This window comes from Lethenteron reissneri, chromosome 26 (assembly GCF_015708825.2).
Source record: "Lethenteron reissneri isolate LAM-NWPU_2019-01 chromosome 26, ASM1570882v1, whole genome shotgun sequence".
Lineage (NCBI taxonomy): Eukaryota > Metazoa > Chordata > Hyperoartia > Petromyzontiformes > Petromyzontidae > Lethenteron > Lethenteron reissneri.
Genome location: NC_083804.1, coordinates 13,676,224 through 13,693,232, shown reverse-complemented (window position 1 = coordinate 13,693,232; position 17,009 = coordinate 13,676,224). Strand labels below are relative to the sequence as shown.

Sequence of the window (17,009 nt, the reverse complement as noted above, 5' to 3'; positions counted from 1 at the left end):
GTCCCATCACAAGGGATAACCACAAATAGACACAAAACCAGTGTTTGTGTGCCCATATCGATACGGCTGAACGCCGTATGGACCTAAAAAGTAAAATTTACCCCGTACAACAATACGGGGTTAAACCCGCACGCTTTGAGACAGCCATGCATTTAGATATTTACTCGATCTAACACCACCCCCCTCCCCTCTTCATTATGGATATATTTCTCGCGAAAGCCTCCGCTACGTGTGCAACGCACACGACCCCCTCCTGGGGTTCCATCTATCCACGAATTTGGGCATCAGCAGCATCAAGCAGGCGGATGGGGTCAGGCGGGTGGGGTCAGGCAGGTAGGGTCAGGCAGGTAGGAGGGATATTCATATTCTTAGGTATTTTCGGTAAAGTCACGTAGGTAATTTTTTTTTTAATTAATAAAAGTAAAATAAAAAAAATCACGACGTTTCGGAGGCAACACAAGCTTCCGTCTTCAGGTGGAATAGTCACAGCACGATAGCTTTTATTTTTTAATTTTATTTTTAAAAAAAATTACGTGACTTTACCAAAAAAAACCTAAGAATATGAATCCTTGCAGTCACGAAAGCTTCAACTGTAGAATCAGGTAGGAGGGAGTTCGGGCAGGCGGGGGGAGGCCCCCACCCGAGGGGGCGTTCCCATCCCTCCCTCCTCCCTCCCTTACCAAGATGTCAGCGCGCACCGTGCGCGCACGTGGCACGCCGCGTCACTCCCACGCCGCACCGCGCGGCTCGACAAACACGTGGAGGGAACCGAGTCCCCGTGCAGATTGCTACGCCGCACAGACGCGTTGACATCTCTCCCCCCCCACCCCCCCACCGTCTCCGCAAGCCGGCCACGGGGCCCGCGTTTCTGCGCCGCTCGCCATGGCCGAGGAGAGACCCATGCAGCTCAAAGACAAGTGCGTGTGTGTGTGTGGGGAGAAGTGGTGGGGGGCAGAGGCGTTGAGTGTTCGCGAGCGGGAGAGGTTCTATCGGAGGCTGTGGTCATCACCCTTAGGGAAGGGGCTCGTTCCCCGAGCCTCAGTGGTCGAGTTTTTCTGCTGTCTGTAGAATTTAACATGTTGGGTATTGTGTCGTAGTCGTAGTATCGTTTACTCTGGGGATCGGTGGTGCAGTGGTTCGCGCGCTGCCCTACGAACCGGGCAACGATGATCTGAGCCGGGCGTGGGCCTTCTCGATGCCGACTCACCCGCAAATGGGTACCTGGTGTACTACAATGTGTAAACATTGTCCACGAGGGAGACAAAGGGGGCCGGGTGTGGTGCTGGCCACTCACCCACCCTCCCCCCCCCCATTGCGTACCGTGCCGGCATTAATCCGTAACAGCACTTGCCCCAACAGTCTGTTAAAGCTACACGGGGGATCTTTGTCTCTTTTTGTAGCATCACTCCGGCGTCCCGAGCTTTTCGACCGTGGAGGAGATGGAGCGATGAAATCCGTTCCGTGTTCTAGGCGGTGGTGGTGGCTTGGGGAGGCCTCCATCCAGCAGTGGATTTTATCAGGGCTGACAATCGTTATAATATAAACATTAAAAAAAAAATCTGATCCCAGCTTCTATTCGCAGTTTTTTTCCTGCCCCAAACGTTTTGACTTCTCCACGGCATTTGCGAAAAGTGTCAAGACATTCGCTGTACGCCTTTAATCTCTTTTTTTATATCTTGTACATTGCATAACTAAGATGTACTCGGCTGTTTATTGCTTAATCGGGATTACAAGACGTAAGACACCCCCGAAACCCGTAACTTTTCATTTAAAATATGGGACGAGAGGTAAACAATCGATTATCCAGGAGGACACGACACACAAGTTTGTATTTACGGGCCCTTTGTCAACAAGCCACTGCGAGACCAGTGGTTCTTAAACTTTTCTGCAGCCTTTTGCACCCCCTTCGGTTCGCAATCGTTCAAGAAAAATAATTCAACGCCAATAAACACACACACAGGGTTTGACGAAACAAAGTAATTCTAGATTTGAAGTTTTCGTGACTGCAGGGATTCATACGCTTTGTTTTTTTTGGTAAAAAATTTTAATAAATTAAATCACGACGTTTCGAATGCAACACAAGCTTCCGTCTTCAATTGAATCGATTCAATTGAATTGAAGACAGAAAATTGAATTGCATCAATTGAATTGACGGAAGCTTGTGTTGCCTCCGAAACGTCGTGATTTAATTTATTTTAATTTTTTTCCTATGTGACTTTACCGAAAAAAACAAAGAATATGAAACAGAGTAAGTTGTAAACTCGCGTGCCCCGTGCTTCATTTGTGCTTCGATTATTGACCTTCACAAAAGATCTGGCCATGCCTCGCACCCCTAGAGAGGGCATCTCTGGGTAAGAAGAACCACACTGTGCTCCTACACCGTGTCGGGCACGTGTGTGTGTGCTCAACCGTGCTTCGTCATGCGAATATCAGAACGTGTCAAATGTGTGACCCAAGTTGCGTCGATTCTCGTTGCAGTTACACAGTCTCCTACAAGTTCGAGCCCTTTTACACTGGAGGCAAAGTGCAAGTGAGTTCCGTGTGTAAACATCACCATTGGGGAGACAAAGGCGGTCAGGGACAGTGATTTTTCACTGTGTAACAAATACAAAATTTGTTGTCGTTCCTGGTTATTAACTGTTATTTCCTAATTGCTTATGCCTTTAAAAGTACAGAAAATGGTAATTATTCCCCAGAAAATTGGCTTTTGTGACCAGGACAGTGATATTTCTAAATGTACCTATTTTTAATGCGAAAACGTGTGCATTTGTGTCATTCCTTCACACAAAGTCCTGGTCACAAAAGCAAAGTTTGTGGGGAATAATAGCCATTTTCTATACTGTTTGAGGCATAAGCAATAAAAAAATAACACTTGGTACCCAGGAACAAAAATTGTGTTACATCGTGTTTTCAAATCACTACCCCCCCATCATGATTAGTGCTCGCAAATAGATGTCCCATCTGCCTACACAGGGCATCTCTGTGTGTATGTATGGATGTTGAACTTCTTTCGCGCCGTACTTAGCCAACCGGTGCCATTCGGAGGCGTGGGGGAAGGACAACAAACGAAACGCAAACAGCAGTTCCAAAGAAGTGAGCGTTCATGCTAATTGTTTTTTTACCATTTTATCTGGCAACAAAACTGACACCTTTTTTTTACAAGGAGTCATGTTTGCATTGACCACAATACCTGCGGTCGAAATGCAAACAAAAAACACAACTCTGATAATGATATGCACTGTCCTTGAAATTGATTGGTCCACACCCGAGACAGCTTTTCTTAGAACCTAGTCTCACATGGTGTTGGACCAGATGACGCCAAAAGGCGCAGAACTCAAAGACAATGCACCATCGGAGTATGAGAGCCCGGGGTAAGCATTTACACCATTGGAACCTCCTTTGCTAGTAGCAAAATATGATAATTGTTTTTTTACCCTTTTATCTGCCAACAAAAAAAGGTGTCCGTTTTGTTGCCAGATAAAAGGGTAAAAAAAACAATTATCATATTTTGCTACTGTCAAAGGAGGTTCCCATGAAGTGAGCTTTCAATCGAGATGTTGAATTAAAAGTGAACAGCTCCCAGTGGCTTGCTAATACCAGAAGGAAGAGTGCTGCAGACGGCCGCAGAAGCGCATCTGAAAGCGCGCGACACGGTGGCCGTCTTTGTTCGATGGTTAGCCAAAAGCCACTGCGAGGATGACCAGAGTTCGCGTGATGGTTTATTCTCCTTGACGAGTTTATGCCTGTTTATGCGTATGATGGTGTGTGTTACATGTACGCATGTCCGTCTGTCCTTTGCGCGTGTATTTCCTGTGTTTGCATGTCCAGTAATACTGTATCGGTGTATGTATATGTGTGTGTCCACTGTGTAAATAGTAATAATTGCGCCCTTTAACCCAAGTAAATTTCACGTGTCCCCGCGTCCCTTCCCTTATCTCCGTGCCCTATGTCTCTGCGTCCCACGTTCGTTTGTCCCTGCGTCTTGTGTCTCTGCGTCCATGTCTCCCCGTGTCAGTGTGTAAACACGCGTCAACGTGTCCCGTGCCTGCATCTCGTGTCTCTGCATCTATGTGCCCCCGTGTCTCTGCGTCCATGTGCCCCCGTGTCCCTGCGTCCGTGTGTCCCCATGTCAGTGCATAAACGCGTGTCCACGTGTCCCCTTGTGCTCAGTTCAGCAGCGATGGACAGCGCCTGCTATGCACCTGCGGCACCAAGGTGCAGGTGCTGGACATGAGCACGGGCAAAGTGATGCACACCATCGCCCAGGTGAGGGGGTTCACCACCACATCCCGAGTACACCATGCAGACACCACACACACACCCCATGCACACCCCACATGCACACCACACGCACACCACACACACACCCCGTGGACACCACACACCCACCCCGTGGACACCACACACCCTCACCGACTATCTGAACCAGTCCTGGGCCTCCTCCAGGTCGACTCAGCCTCACTAAGGAGACAAAGGAAGGTCGGGCCTGGTGCTGGCCACCTCACCCCCCTTGTGTGCCGTGGCGGCCTTCATAGGTGCTACTCGCTAACAGCACTTGCCCCAACAGTCTGTTAAGGCTGTACGGGGGGAGGGGGTCTTTGTCTTTTGTATGGACGCGCACTCTCCTCTTATTTTTGTTTCTCGCCCAACCGCCCATCGTGGCGCTCGCTCCAACAATGATGATTTGCTCGTTGTCGCCCGGCAGGAGGATGAGGAGGACGTCACGTGCTTCGTGTTGAGCCCGGACGATGAGGTGCGTGGAGTGTCTGGCGGGAGGGGGAAGGGGGTTATATGAGTTCCGTTAGTAATGGGTTCGGTGAGTCTTATCTGTATTGATTAGAGTTGGGGATTCATGAGTTTGTCTGGAACTCTGTTAGTATGATATGTTCTTGTTTAGCGCGCGATGTTCACACTAATAACGCGTTTTCAGTATAACACGGTTCTTCCATTACGGAGCGCAGACCGTTATAACGCGGGATGCGCACCGTTACCACACGGAACGCGCATCGTTATAACGCGGCTTCTGACCCATCGACGCCGATTTCTTTTCTTGAGCTGCGCAGCCGAGCGGTATCGCGATGCAGTACGCGGAATGATACAATGACGCAGTGGCGGCGTACCCTTAGCTATTCGTCCCACCATCTCGCCTTGTACGCGTGGTGCATCGTATTTCGCCAAACTTTATCGTTACATTATTTTGGGGGAAATTGTTTTTCACCTAATCCGGCATTTTTCAAGAAAGCATCTACCATGTTAAACGAGGACTTACTGTGTCATCTTCAGCCTTCCTGTAGTATTGTTAGTGATGTGTGTTCTGTGAGTGGCTGTATCGAGCTTCACTGGTTGATTGTGCAACCGGGTGGACACTTTTTCCCACGGGTACCATCTCGGATATCCCCCCACCCCTTACCTTGGCAGGTGATGGTAACGGCGAGCCGGGCGATGTTGCTGCGGCAGTGGGCATGGCGCGACGCGGTGTGCCAGCGCACGTGGAAGGCTGTCCACGTGGCCCCCATCGTCAGCATGGCCTTCGACGCCACCTCCACGCTGCTGGCCACCGGTGGGCACCACCCTGGCCATGTGGACTGGGCAATCCCCCCCCCCCCCACACACTCACCACTTGGTTTGAACCACCATGACCATGTGGACTGGGCAATCCCCCCCCCCACACACTCTCACCACTTGGTATGATCCACCCTGGCCATGTGGCCTTACCCTATCATCCCCCCGTCACCACTTGGTTTGGTCCATCCCCTTCATTCTCACCCCCTTCATTCCAACCGGTACTGTGCACTTGACCGATCTAGGCCAATACGTGTCAAGACTGCCCCTGCCTTTATTCATGGGGACGTGGCCCAGAGGTAGAGCGCGTTCACCGCTTGTTGTTGCAGAGGGTCACTGTTCGATCCAAACGGCCGCCCCGGTCAATACCGCTTTCTGCATCACAGTGGACGTTAAATATTCCTTGGCGTCATGCGAAAAAGGGTAGGGCCGCTGTGTGCCCGGCGTCAAGGGTCAAGATTTGAAAATCACCTGCAAATCGCTCAATTGGGATAAATCGCAATCATCCCCCCTCCACCGCGCGCTACGGTCACTCTTGCTTACGAGACCGGTCCCCGCTTCTCTTTTGAGTTCTCAAACTTGAAGCTACGCTGCGGGATTATCCCGAGCCGTTGTTCCACGCTCTTCGCGCTCTGTCCGAGCCGGGTTCCTCCCGCTCCCTGTGGAGCTAATCGCGCTGGCGGCCTCTAGCGCGGTGACCCCCCGCCCGTGCCCGTGTGTGACGCTTTTGTCGTTGGCGCAGGGAGCAGCGATGCCACCATCAAGGTGTGGGACATCGTCAAGCAGTACTGTACACACAACTTCCGCGGCTCGTCGGGCGTCGTCAGGTGAGTGGCGCGGTCGGAGCCTTCGGACTCAGGCGCGCGTGCGTCTGTGTGCCCTTGTCTATATTTGTGTGTATGTGTGTCTTTGTGTGTGCCCGTGTGTATTTGTGTGTATTTGTGTGTGTTTGTGGTGCTGGCCACCCACCCCCTTCGTGTGCCGTGCCAGCCTTCATTGGTATTACTCGATAACAGCACTTGCCCCAAACAGTCTGTTAAAGGCTATACGGGTGATCTTTGCCTTTGTACCCGTGTGCGTGCGTTCCGTAGCGTGGTGGCGTTCCACCCGGACACGTCGTGCCCTCGCGTTCTCTCCGCTGCCTCCGACTGCAAGATCCGCGTGTGGGACCTGCAGAGTGGCGCCTGCAGCGCCACCCTCGACGGCCACTACAGTGCCGTCACCGCCCTGCGCTTCGCCTGCGACGGGCGCACGCTGCTCAGGTACCCACGGGTTCACAATGGCCGTGTCACAGACACTGGACTAGCGATAGTGAGATCTGTGGTTTAAGCTCTGGAGTTGAGCCTGTGTCTATTGTCAGAGGTTGATAATGGCCATGCCGGAGACACATCGCCAGCACCACTGAGACTTACGTCGTGGTCCATCTGTTGCTATCGAGGGCTTCATAACGGCCATGGTGGCTTTCATAACGGTCGTGTTTGGTTGTGATGTGCGTGGGGATAACCGTTCCGTGTTGTGTCGCGCCAGTGCGGGGAGGGACAGCGTCGTGCTGCTCTGGGAGCTGGAGGCTGGCGTCGTGCGGAAGACGGTGCCCGTGTACGAGGTGAGCGCCACGGCAATGTGACCTGTACGACACCATGTGACCTGCACTACACCATGTGACCTGCGCGACACCATGTGACCTGTGCGACACCATGTGACCTGTGCGACACCATGTGACCTGCGCGACACCATGTGACCTGCGCGACACCATGTGACCTGCCCGTCACCATGTGACCGACACAACCTGTGTTACTCCTTCACCAATGCTTTCCCCCATCTCGTGACCCCACAGCCCCTGGAGGACCTGGTGGTTCTGCCCGAGGAGGGCGATCTATCGGCACTGGGAGTGGAGGGGAAGGGCATCCACTTCGTCACCGCGGGCAGCAAAGGTGAGAGCGGCAACATGGCGGCCCGAATGAGACGTGACGCTTAGAGTGTTATGGCAGAACAGACGAGTTTTTTTTTTTTGCCTCGTTATTGTGCCTCGTTTATACTGTTTTGTCTGTATTGCTTGCGTCATATTTACGGGGCAACAGGGGTCACTGGGCAACAGGGGTCACGGGGCGACAGGGGTCACGGGGCGACGGGTCACGGGGCGACGGGTCACGGGGCGACAGGGGTCACGGGGCGACAGGGGTCACGGGGCGACAGGGTTCCTGCGCTTCTCGACAGGAATACATTTCACCTGCACGTGGATCCCCGAGAGTTTAAGCGCACTCGCTTTCCCGTGCCATCTCCAGGCACTTTGCGCGTGTGGGACGCGGCGAATGCGCGCTGCGTCTTCACGGCGCCACCGCCGGAGGCCGGCTCGCCAGGGGACGACGCCACGGCAGCGTCCGCGAGCACCGGGCCCAGCGGCGGCGACTCTGACGGCGCCGACGGCGCGGAGCGAGCGATCGTGCAGGCTCATCTCGTGCCGGCGCTCGGGCAAATCGCGGCCGTCACCTCCGGCCACAACATCATCCTGCACGCGCTGGAAGGGCTGACCGTCGCAAAGCAGGTCCGTGCCTGGAGGAAGGCGTTCGCGTTGTCTCTTCTATTGGGTCGTCGTGGCGGTTAACGAGACATAATGAGTCTGGGTTATTTAGATTAAGCCACTTTGTTGAGCTATTATTTGTGATGGCCAATGTCGCTTGTGAAAAATAGGTTAATAACTCGGTGGACTTTTTTTTGGTAAGATAGTTTTATTTGTATATTTATTTAAGTGATTTATCGTTCCCTTACACTTTTCACCTCTTTTTTCTGTGTTGGTTGTTGTTGTAACGTTCTGACCCTGCCCGCTACTAGACATCTGTGAAAAACAACTTTTATAGCTCATCGGATTCCTCCTACAGTGTCAATAAATATTCTGATTCTGCAATTAACATTCCCCGCCTCCGCCCATGATTTTTGTTTTTTCGCGCTGCCGCAGTTCGTGGGCTACAACGACGAGGTGCTGGACGTGAAGTTCTTGGGCAAGACGGACTCCCACGTGGCGGTGGCGACCAACAGCGCCGAGATCAAAATCTTCCAGCTCGACAGCTCCCACTGCCAGCTGCTGCAAGGGCACACGGGTGAGTGCGTGCATGCGCGTCAGCGTGCGTCTGCTTGCGTGATCGTGCGTGAGCGGCGGCGTAGTGGTCGGCACGCCGCACTACGAACCCGGCGACCCGAGTTCGATTCTCTCTCACGGCCAACACCAGTTATGATTATTTGAACCAGTCCTGGGCCTCCCCTAGGTCGACTCTGCCTCAAATGAGTACCTGGTGCAGTGTGTGATGAGGCTACATGGGGGGGGGGGGGGGGAGATCTTTGTGCTGAAGTGTTTTGTGTATGTCGTTGCGTGTTGCGGTGCAGACATGGTGCTGGCGCTGGACGTATCGCGAAGGGGCACGATGCTCGCCAGCAGCTCCAAGGTGAGAGCTCACCACCGCCACGAGCACCACCGCCACCAACAACCTCCACCGCAGCCAACACCACAAGCACCACGACAATCACCACCACCGACAGAGTCGATAGCATCGCCCACTCCGCCGCTCGCACCACAACCGCCGTCGCCTGCGCAACCAACAGCGTCACCCTTCGATCACCACCACCACGATCACTGCTGCCACCTGTACCCCGCCGCCGTGACCCACGCGATCGCCTGCTGTGACCCGGCCGATGTGACCAGGACCGCACGGTGCGCGTGTGGAGCATGGATGAGGCGAGTGGGCGCGTGCGCTGCGTCGCCGTGGCGACGGGACACGCTCATGCGGTCGGCGCCGTCGCCTGGTCCAGGTGAGAGCGACGCGCGCCATGCGTGTGCGTGTCTGTGCGTGTGTGTCTGTGTCTGCATGCACAGTCTGAGTGGGCATCTGCATGCGTGTCTGCGCATGTCTATGAATGTGTGTCTGTGCGGGCATCTGCGTGGGTGTCTGTGGGTGTGTGTCTTTGGGAAACAGTGGGCACAGTGGTTAGCGCACTACGAACCCGGCGACCCGAGTTCGATTCCCGCTCACGACCAATAACACTGCCGAATATTTCAACCTGCCCTGGGCCTGTCCTAGGTCGACTCAGCTTTATCATGAGTACGTGGTGCCGTGTGTAACAGCATCAGCAACCGGGGAGACAAAGGCGGCTGGGTGTGGCGTTGGCCACCCACCTCCTCGTGTGCCGTGTCGGCCTTCATAGGCGGCTGCTACTCGCTAAAATCGCTTGCTCCAACGGTCTGTTGAGGCTACAGGGGGGGTCGGGTTTGTCTTCGTCGTACTGCAGGCTGAAGGATGGCTTCCTGGTGAGCGGGAGCCAGGACTGCACCCTGAAGCTGTGGGACCTCCCCAAGGGTCTCTCCGCCAGCGGCACCACCACCACCGCCCTCGCCTGTCCGCTTCACGGAGAAGGCGCACTGACAAGGTGGACATGCGCTCGCACGCACGTGCCGCACCAGACCATTGCTGGCACACATACACACACACATGCTGGTCACTAGCGCACACGCACGCACACACACACGCTGGTCACTAGCACACGCGCATGCACACACACACTGGTCACCAGCAAGATAAAGAGAAAGATCCCCTGTGTAGCCTTAACAGACTGTTGGGGAAAGTGCTGTTAGCGAGCACCTATAAAGGCCGGCACGACACACGAGGGGGTGGGTGGCCAACACCATGCCCGGCCGCCTTTGTCTCCCTAGTGATTATGCTTACACACCGCACCAGGTACTCATTTGAGGCCGAGTCGACCTAGGGGAGGCCCTGGACCGGTTCAGATAATCATCACTGGTATTGGCCGTGAGCGGGAATCGAACCCGAGTCGCCAGGTTCGTAGCGCAGCGCGCTAACCGCTACACTACCGCTCCCCACTGGTAACCAGCACACAAACACACACAAACACACTGGTCACTAGCACATACACACACACACAAACACACACACACGTGCGGGTGTGCGGGTGGGGGGCATGCCTCCATCGAGCAGCGGACAGACCGTGGGCCCGTTGTTTGTAAACGCGTGCAGGACGTGAACAGCGTGGCGGTCTCCCCCAACGACCGGCTGGTGGCGAGCGGCTCCCAGGACCACACGGTGCGGCTGTGGGCGTTGGCGGCGAAGAAGAAGAAGGAGGGGGGGGGCGGTGGCGTTGGCCCCGTGGCGGTGCTGCGGGGCCACCGACGCGGCATCTGGGCCGTCGCCTTCTCCCCCATGGACCAGGTCGTCGCCTCCGCCTCTGCCGACGGCTCCGTGCGGCTCTGGGGGCTGCACGACTTCGCCTGCCTCAAGGTGAGCCACAGCAGAGGCTGACACTGCCGCGGTTAACCGCGCTGGCGGCTGCTGATAGGATCGCTGACACGGCAACTGACACGGCAACTGACACGGCAACTGACACGATCACTGACACGGCAGCTAACACGGCCACTGGACACAGCAAGTAGCAGCTGCCACAGCAGCAGCTGACGCAGCCACCAATGCAGCAGTTGCAGTCAGCAGCTGCCGCAGTTGCTGCAGCAGTTGCAGCTTTTCGGGAGTGAAAACAGCTGCCATTGGAGCAGCCACGGTCGACGCGGTTGTGTCCGTGTGCTCTTTACACATGAGATTGAATGCTTAAGATGATAACGATGGTGATGATGACTGGTGACGATGGCACTGACGGTGATGACAAGTCTGGTTCGCTTGTTCCCCCGTGTCCGCCTGTGTGTCTCCCTCTCTCTCTCTCCGTGCAGACGTTTGAAGGTCACGACGCGTCGGTGCTCAAGGTCGTGTTCGTGGCGCGAGGGACGCAGCTCCTGACGAGGTCAGACAGCGACTTTAATCGTTGGCGCGATCAAATACATTTCCGTCGCACTTTTGATTCTTCACGTTTATTGTTCCATTTTTTTTAACCCCCCCCCCCCCCGTTTCCATCTCTCCCACCGCCCGCGTCCGCCCCGCGTAGCGGCTCGGACGGCCTCGTGAAGCTGTGGACGATCAAGAGCAACGAGTGCGTGCGCACGCTCGACGCGCACGACGGGAAAGTCTGGGGCCTCCACGGCAGCCGCGACGACGAGCGCGTGCTCACCGGCGGGAGCGACGCCTGCATCGTGCTGTGGAAGGCAAGTGACGGCCGGAACCGCTTGTTCCGAACACCCCCCACCAAACCCCCCCCACCAAACCCCCCCCACCAAACCCCCCCCCACCACCACCGCAGCAGCAGCGGCTTTTGGCTAACCATCGGACAAAGACGGTCACCGCATCGCGCGCTCTCATACGCGCTTCTGCGGCCGTCTGGAACGCTCTTCCTTCTGATATTAGGAAGCCACTAGGAGAGATGCACTTTTAAATCTAAATTATTTCTTTAGAACTGCATTTTGGGTTTAGTTTGCGGTCCTTCCCCAGCACCTACGAAAGCATGGCAACCTCCAGCAACTGCAAGATTTCTGCGCAGCAGTCGCATGCAGCAAAAATGCGAATATCGCATTCATCAATCCGCACTACGCGATTCTTGCGTGTCCTATCACAAGCCTCGAGTGGCGATCAGAATCAAACGTCCCGAGGGCCTCCTGTCACGTGCCCTCTTGTCAAACACCGCGATGCTTGCGCTATTTATTATTTATTTATCAATCGATCGGCCGAGTTCGCCAACTCAACCTTCCATCTCCACCGCAGGACGTGACGCAGGAGGAGCAGGAGGAGGAGCGCAAGAAGGAGGAGGAGCAGCTGCTGAAGTGAGCGTCGCCATCGCAGCGCGCAACATCAACGGCAGCGCGGTTCGGGTTCGGGCAGCAGAGGTCGCAAACGGGTTTTGATTCCTTACCCGTACCCAGCCGCACCAGGGTCGCAAACGGGTACCCGTACCCTACCCGATATCCGGCTACCCGTACCCGGCCGGGTATCGGGTAGGGTACGGGTATCGGGTACCAGGTTAGCGACCTCTGCGTCCGAGATCCTCACAGTGGCTTTTGGCTCGCTATCGAACAAAGGCGGTCACTGCATCGCCCGCACGATGCGATTCTGCGGCCGTCTGGAACGCTCTTCCGATATTATGAAGCCACTGGAGCTGTGGACTTTTAAATCTAAATTGAAAACTAATTTCTTTAGAACTGCTTTCTTCTGTGCTCAGTTTGCTGTCCTTCCCCCGCACCTCCGATTGGCATGGTCGGCTATGATACGGTGGTGCAATAGAAGTGCAACACACATACTTACCTCCGACAAAGTCGAGTGCGTTCCATTCCGGTCATAAGTGCAGGCGGCGGCAGCGGTGGTCGTAATGGGGAGTGAAGCCGTCGGTGATGTACATGGTAACGGAGGCCCTGCCCTGCCCTGCTCTTGCTACGAATGTGTAGTCAAATTGGTGCAAAGAAAGCGAGCATTTGGCGACCGGTGTTGCAAATATTTGGTGTGGTGGGGGGGGGGCACGTCTTTGCGAACCGCGGTCCGGATTTGAACCCCCGCGAACCGTCGGTGACCGCGGAGTTACGGCGCTCGTTTCATTTCCTTCCCCTCGTGATTGCTGCGTCGTCTGGCAGGAGACAGGAACTTTCGAACTTGCTGCACGAAAAGAAATACCTGAAGGCTCTCCGCCTCGCCATCTCCCTGGATCAGCCCCACACGACACTGACCGTCATCCAAGGTGAGTGGGGAGACTAAACTGTGAACTAAACTTTTTCATTTTATACCAGTTCAGGCCCACTGAGCTATGAAGCTCTCTTTTTTTAGAACCTGGCCACAAGTGATCGCTCAACGAAGTGGCTTATCATGTGGAAGTTTATAGCAGCCATGTTGATTTAAAATGTGGAGGGAAAAACCCGAGGACCCGGAGAAAAATCCACGCGACCACGGGGAGAGAGACGCGTAAACTCCAAATATACGGCAGGCGTCAGGGTCGGGATCGAACCCACATTGTGAGATGAGATTTCCACCTTAGCTCGCACGTTCGGCTTGCGCGTGGCGCATTTTGCATGGTTTTGCGCCGTCGGTCGGCACGCAGTAACCCCACTCCCTGTGTCATGGCACAGCGATCCTGGATGAGACAGGAGGACGAGAGGACCTGGAGGCCACCATCGCCAAGCTGAGACAGGACCAGAAAGGTGAGGACGGAGGAGGGCCTGGCGGCCGGTAGGGAGGCGTTCTTGCGTCATCGCTGGCCATGATAGTTACGTTCGTGCAAAGGCCGGTGACCCAGACGGACCATCGACTATGCTGGACAGACGGGCAATCCAAAATCCAGTTTGGATGCCAGGATCTGTCCACCGATGGTTTTGTGCGTCCGACATGGCTGTCATAACAAATAATGTTCTGTAGCTACCTTGGATTTTTGGTCGATTCCCATCATGAGTTTTTTTTTCTTCGTGTGGGAGGAAACCGGAAAAGATCCCAATGTACAGAGGGGGTTACACTCAAAGCTTCGCACCGATGGATTCAAGAATCCACGGCTGGCTGTGCCGCCATCTCTTGGTCACCTCGCAGCCCCGTTCGTGCGACACCTGGTATTCCCCGGAATGGCAGTCTCACATCCTGAGCAGTAACCAGGCAACATTTTTTCTGCTTAGCTTCCAACATACTGTGGACACCTGTGAAAAAGAGATTCATAGCTCATCGGATTCCTCCTGCAGTAACACATTCCTGCGGAGGGAGCTGGTAGGAACGTTGGGTTGCTCGGTCAATGGCCAGGGTCAACGGCGGCGTGGTGTATTCCGCAAATATGCTCGACTGTGAGGGCGGGCACAAGCCGGCGTGAGTAGGTTAAACGTTGAGTTTTATAAGGGCACCACGGGGTGACCAGCCCCTCCCCACCCAGCCCCACCCCTCCCACCCCCCCCCACCCAGCCCCTCCCCACCCTTCCCACCCAGCCCCTCCCCACCCAGCCCCACCCTCCCCTCCCCACCCCAGCCCCTCCCTGCACGACGGACGGATGGACACAATAATCCCCTGTGGGCTGTGTAACCAGGAGGGTTCCTACCAGTAATATTCTGATTCTGACGTGGACTTCCTCAAAGGCCAAACCAACGGCCGGGGCCTGCCCTGTTGACTACTGGCCACTCTCACCTCGGTCGCTCGGTCGTCTCACGCCGGCGGGTCGCGGGGAACTTTGTTGCCACAGAGTCGCTGCTCAAGTTCGCCGTGACGTGGAACACGAACTCTCGCAGCTGTCACGAGGCGCACGCCGTGCTCGCCACGCTCTTCCGGCACGTGCCGCCCGGCGACCTCCTGCGCTTCACCAACATGCAGCCTGCCGTTGAGGCGCTGCTGCCCTACAGCGGTGCGTACGGTGGTGGTGGGCGGGGAAGTGGGGCCGGGGTGCACCCGTGGTCCGCCCCTGTTAACTCTCGCGCAGCCATACGTTGGTTGAACTGCCAACTGCACGTCGCACTGCGAATGAATGCTGTGAACTTGGATCAGTTAGTGTTTCTTGTTGGTGAACGGATTGCGAATGAGTGAACCTTGAATAGACATTCCTCATCCCGCGCATGGCTGTAGATCGACAGTCTTATATTTCACTACATTTCTCTATTCGGCGCAGGTTTCTCTTTAAGTGAAGATGGTTCATCTCAGTGGGCAGTGGACCCGGCTAAAAAGTCTGATTGAAGGAATGAAACGGGCACAGCCCTCTTGTCGGCAGCGGGAACGCCTGCGCGCTGTGCAATTAATTGTGAGTCGCACCGTTCGGCTGCGTGTGTACTAATCGGAGGCGCCCCCTCTCTTGACAGAGCGACACTTCCAGAGGATGGGGCGGCTCCTGCAGGCCGCCATGTTTGTGGACTACACATGGAGGAGCATGCGGCTCGTGTCCGACTTCAAGTGAGCGCCCCTCCCCCACTCGCCGCACAAATACATTTGAAGGTTGCCCTCCTTACACACGAAAGCGCTTGCAACAAATGAACAACAATACCTTGTGCTGCCGATCTCGTCAAGGAGCTTAAACCATCGCGCAAACTCCGGTCATTCTCGCAGGAGCGGCTTTTGGCTGGCCATCGAACAAAGATGGTCACTGCATTGCGCGCTGTCAGATGCACTTCTGCAGCCTTCTGGAATGCTCTTCCTTCCGATATCACGAAGCCACCGGAGCTATGCACTTTTAAATCGAGATAGGAAACTCATTTCTTTAGAACTGCTTTGTGTTTAATTTGTTGTCCTTCCGCCGCACCTCCGATTAGCATGGTTGGCTACGTACAACACACCGGTGTGCTGTACTAGTAACGGCTACGTATGGTGGTGCGAAAGAAGTTCAACATACATAGCTCCACGGTCCCGGGCTCCCCCCATTACACCAACCTGCACGAGAACCAGCAGTCAAACCGCTCATGATCGGCACGGCATTGTGGAGGGGCCGTCGTCAAGCTGGACATCTGTGAAAAAGAGCTTTATAGCTCATCGGATTCCTCCAGTATAAATAATCTGATTCTGAAGCAGTGGATTGACAAGAGGGCTGTAAATTGTGGTTGTACACCGTTGACAACATACATTCATCTGAAATGTCTATGCAGGAGCACGGATGCCATGGAGGTGGACGGGGTGGACGCCACTCGGCCGAGCTTCAGGGTAGACAAAGTCGGAGCTCGAGCTCCGAACAGCAATGCCGCCACCGCCGATGCCAGCGACGGCTCCGTGTCCGGGTTCGAGTCAGAGTCCGAATCGTCGGACGATGATGAGCACAAATCCACGGCGGTGCCCAGGACCCGACGCGGCAAGGAAACTCCTGCACCAAAATCCAGCAGCGAGGATTCCGGATCGGAGTCGGAGTTGAGTGAAGAAGATGAGGAGAAAGAACAGCCATGCTCCACTAGTGACGAGGACTCTGCTGCTCCAGGTTTTGAGGCAAAACCGCAAACGAAAGTTGCGGGGAGGGTGACTCGCGCGTGCACCATTGCTAAAGGACAATCGCCCAAGGCTCTAAAGAAGCAAACGAAGAAAGTGTAGTGCCCCGAAAGTTTAGTTTAGTACTGAGCTTAAGGTGGACAGCAGATGGCAACGTCTGTTTATTGTTGCGCTGTTTCTCTATGCTCCTGCACCATCTGCTCCCCCTGCCTTCAAACTACACTGACCAGCAGGAAGTATGAACCCCCCCATGACCAGCATGGCATGGGGAGGCACTCATCCAGCAGTGGATTGACAAAAGGAAGCTCTACACCTACTGGTTATTTTAAATGTGTTGCCCTTTACTGTGCTAATCGTGTGCGCCGGAGCCTCGCCCACCTATAGCTCAACATGCTTTCATCAATAAAATATTCTTACCCTCAAAATGCATGGGATCAATGTGTGAGAACTGGTGTCAAGTTTAAATTATTTAGTGATGTTACAATAAGACTAAGGGAAGCAAGTAAAGCCATACAAATGAAATGGTAAAATTGAGAATTATCAATTGTTGAATTGGTATCATTGTAATAATTTATTGGAATCACAGGGTTGGCAGGGGGTGTGAATGTAACCAACCGAGCCACGGTCTCCAGCTGTTCACTCATAAGTGACAA

The 17,009-nt window shown here is 54.6% G+C and overlaps 1 protein-coding gene across 1 annotated transcript; it reads left to right on the top strand.

The window, feature by feature from the left end:
* Positions 1-767: 767 nt before the first annotated feature.
* On the top strand, positions 768-16,893 carry TBL3 (transducin beta like 3). Its single transcript, XM_061560932.1, is given in 25 exon segments — positions 768-917; positions 2,479-2,530; positions 4,171-4,266; positions 4,706-4,753; positions 5,419-5,560; positions 6,305-6,389; positions 6,654-6,824; positions 7,090-7,165; positions 7,397-7,493; positions 7,845-8,104; positions 8,516-8,657; positions 8,941-8,999; positions 9,257-9,363; positions 9,841-9,949; positions 9,951-9,971; positions 9,973-9,978; positions 10,584-10,844; positions 11,285-11,355; positions 11,497-11,653; positions 12,207-12,265; positions 13,067-13,170; positions 13,556-13,627; positions 14,642-14,800; positions 15,249-15,339; positions 16,026-16,893. Coding segments are annotated over 25 exon segments (2,913 nt in total). The 5' UTR covers positions 768-882; the 3' UTR covers positions 16,459-16,893.
* Positions 16,894-17,009: the final 116 nt, after the last annotated feature.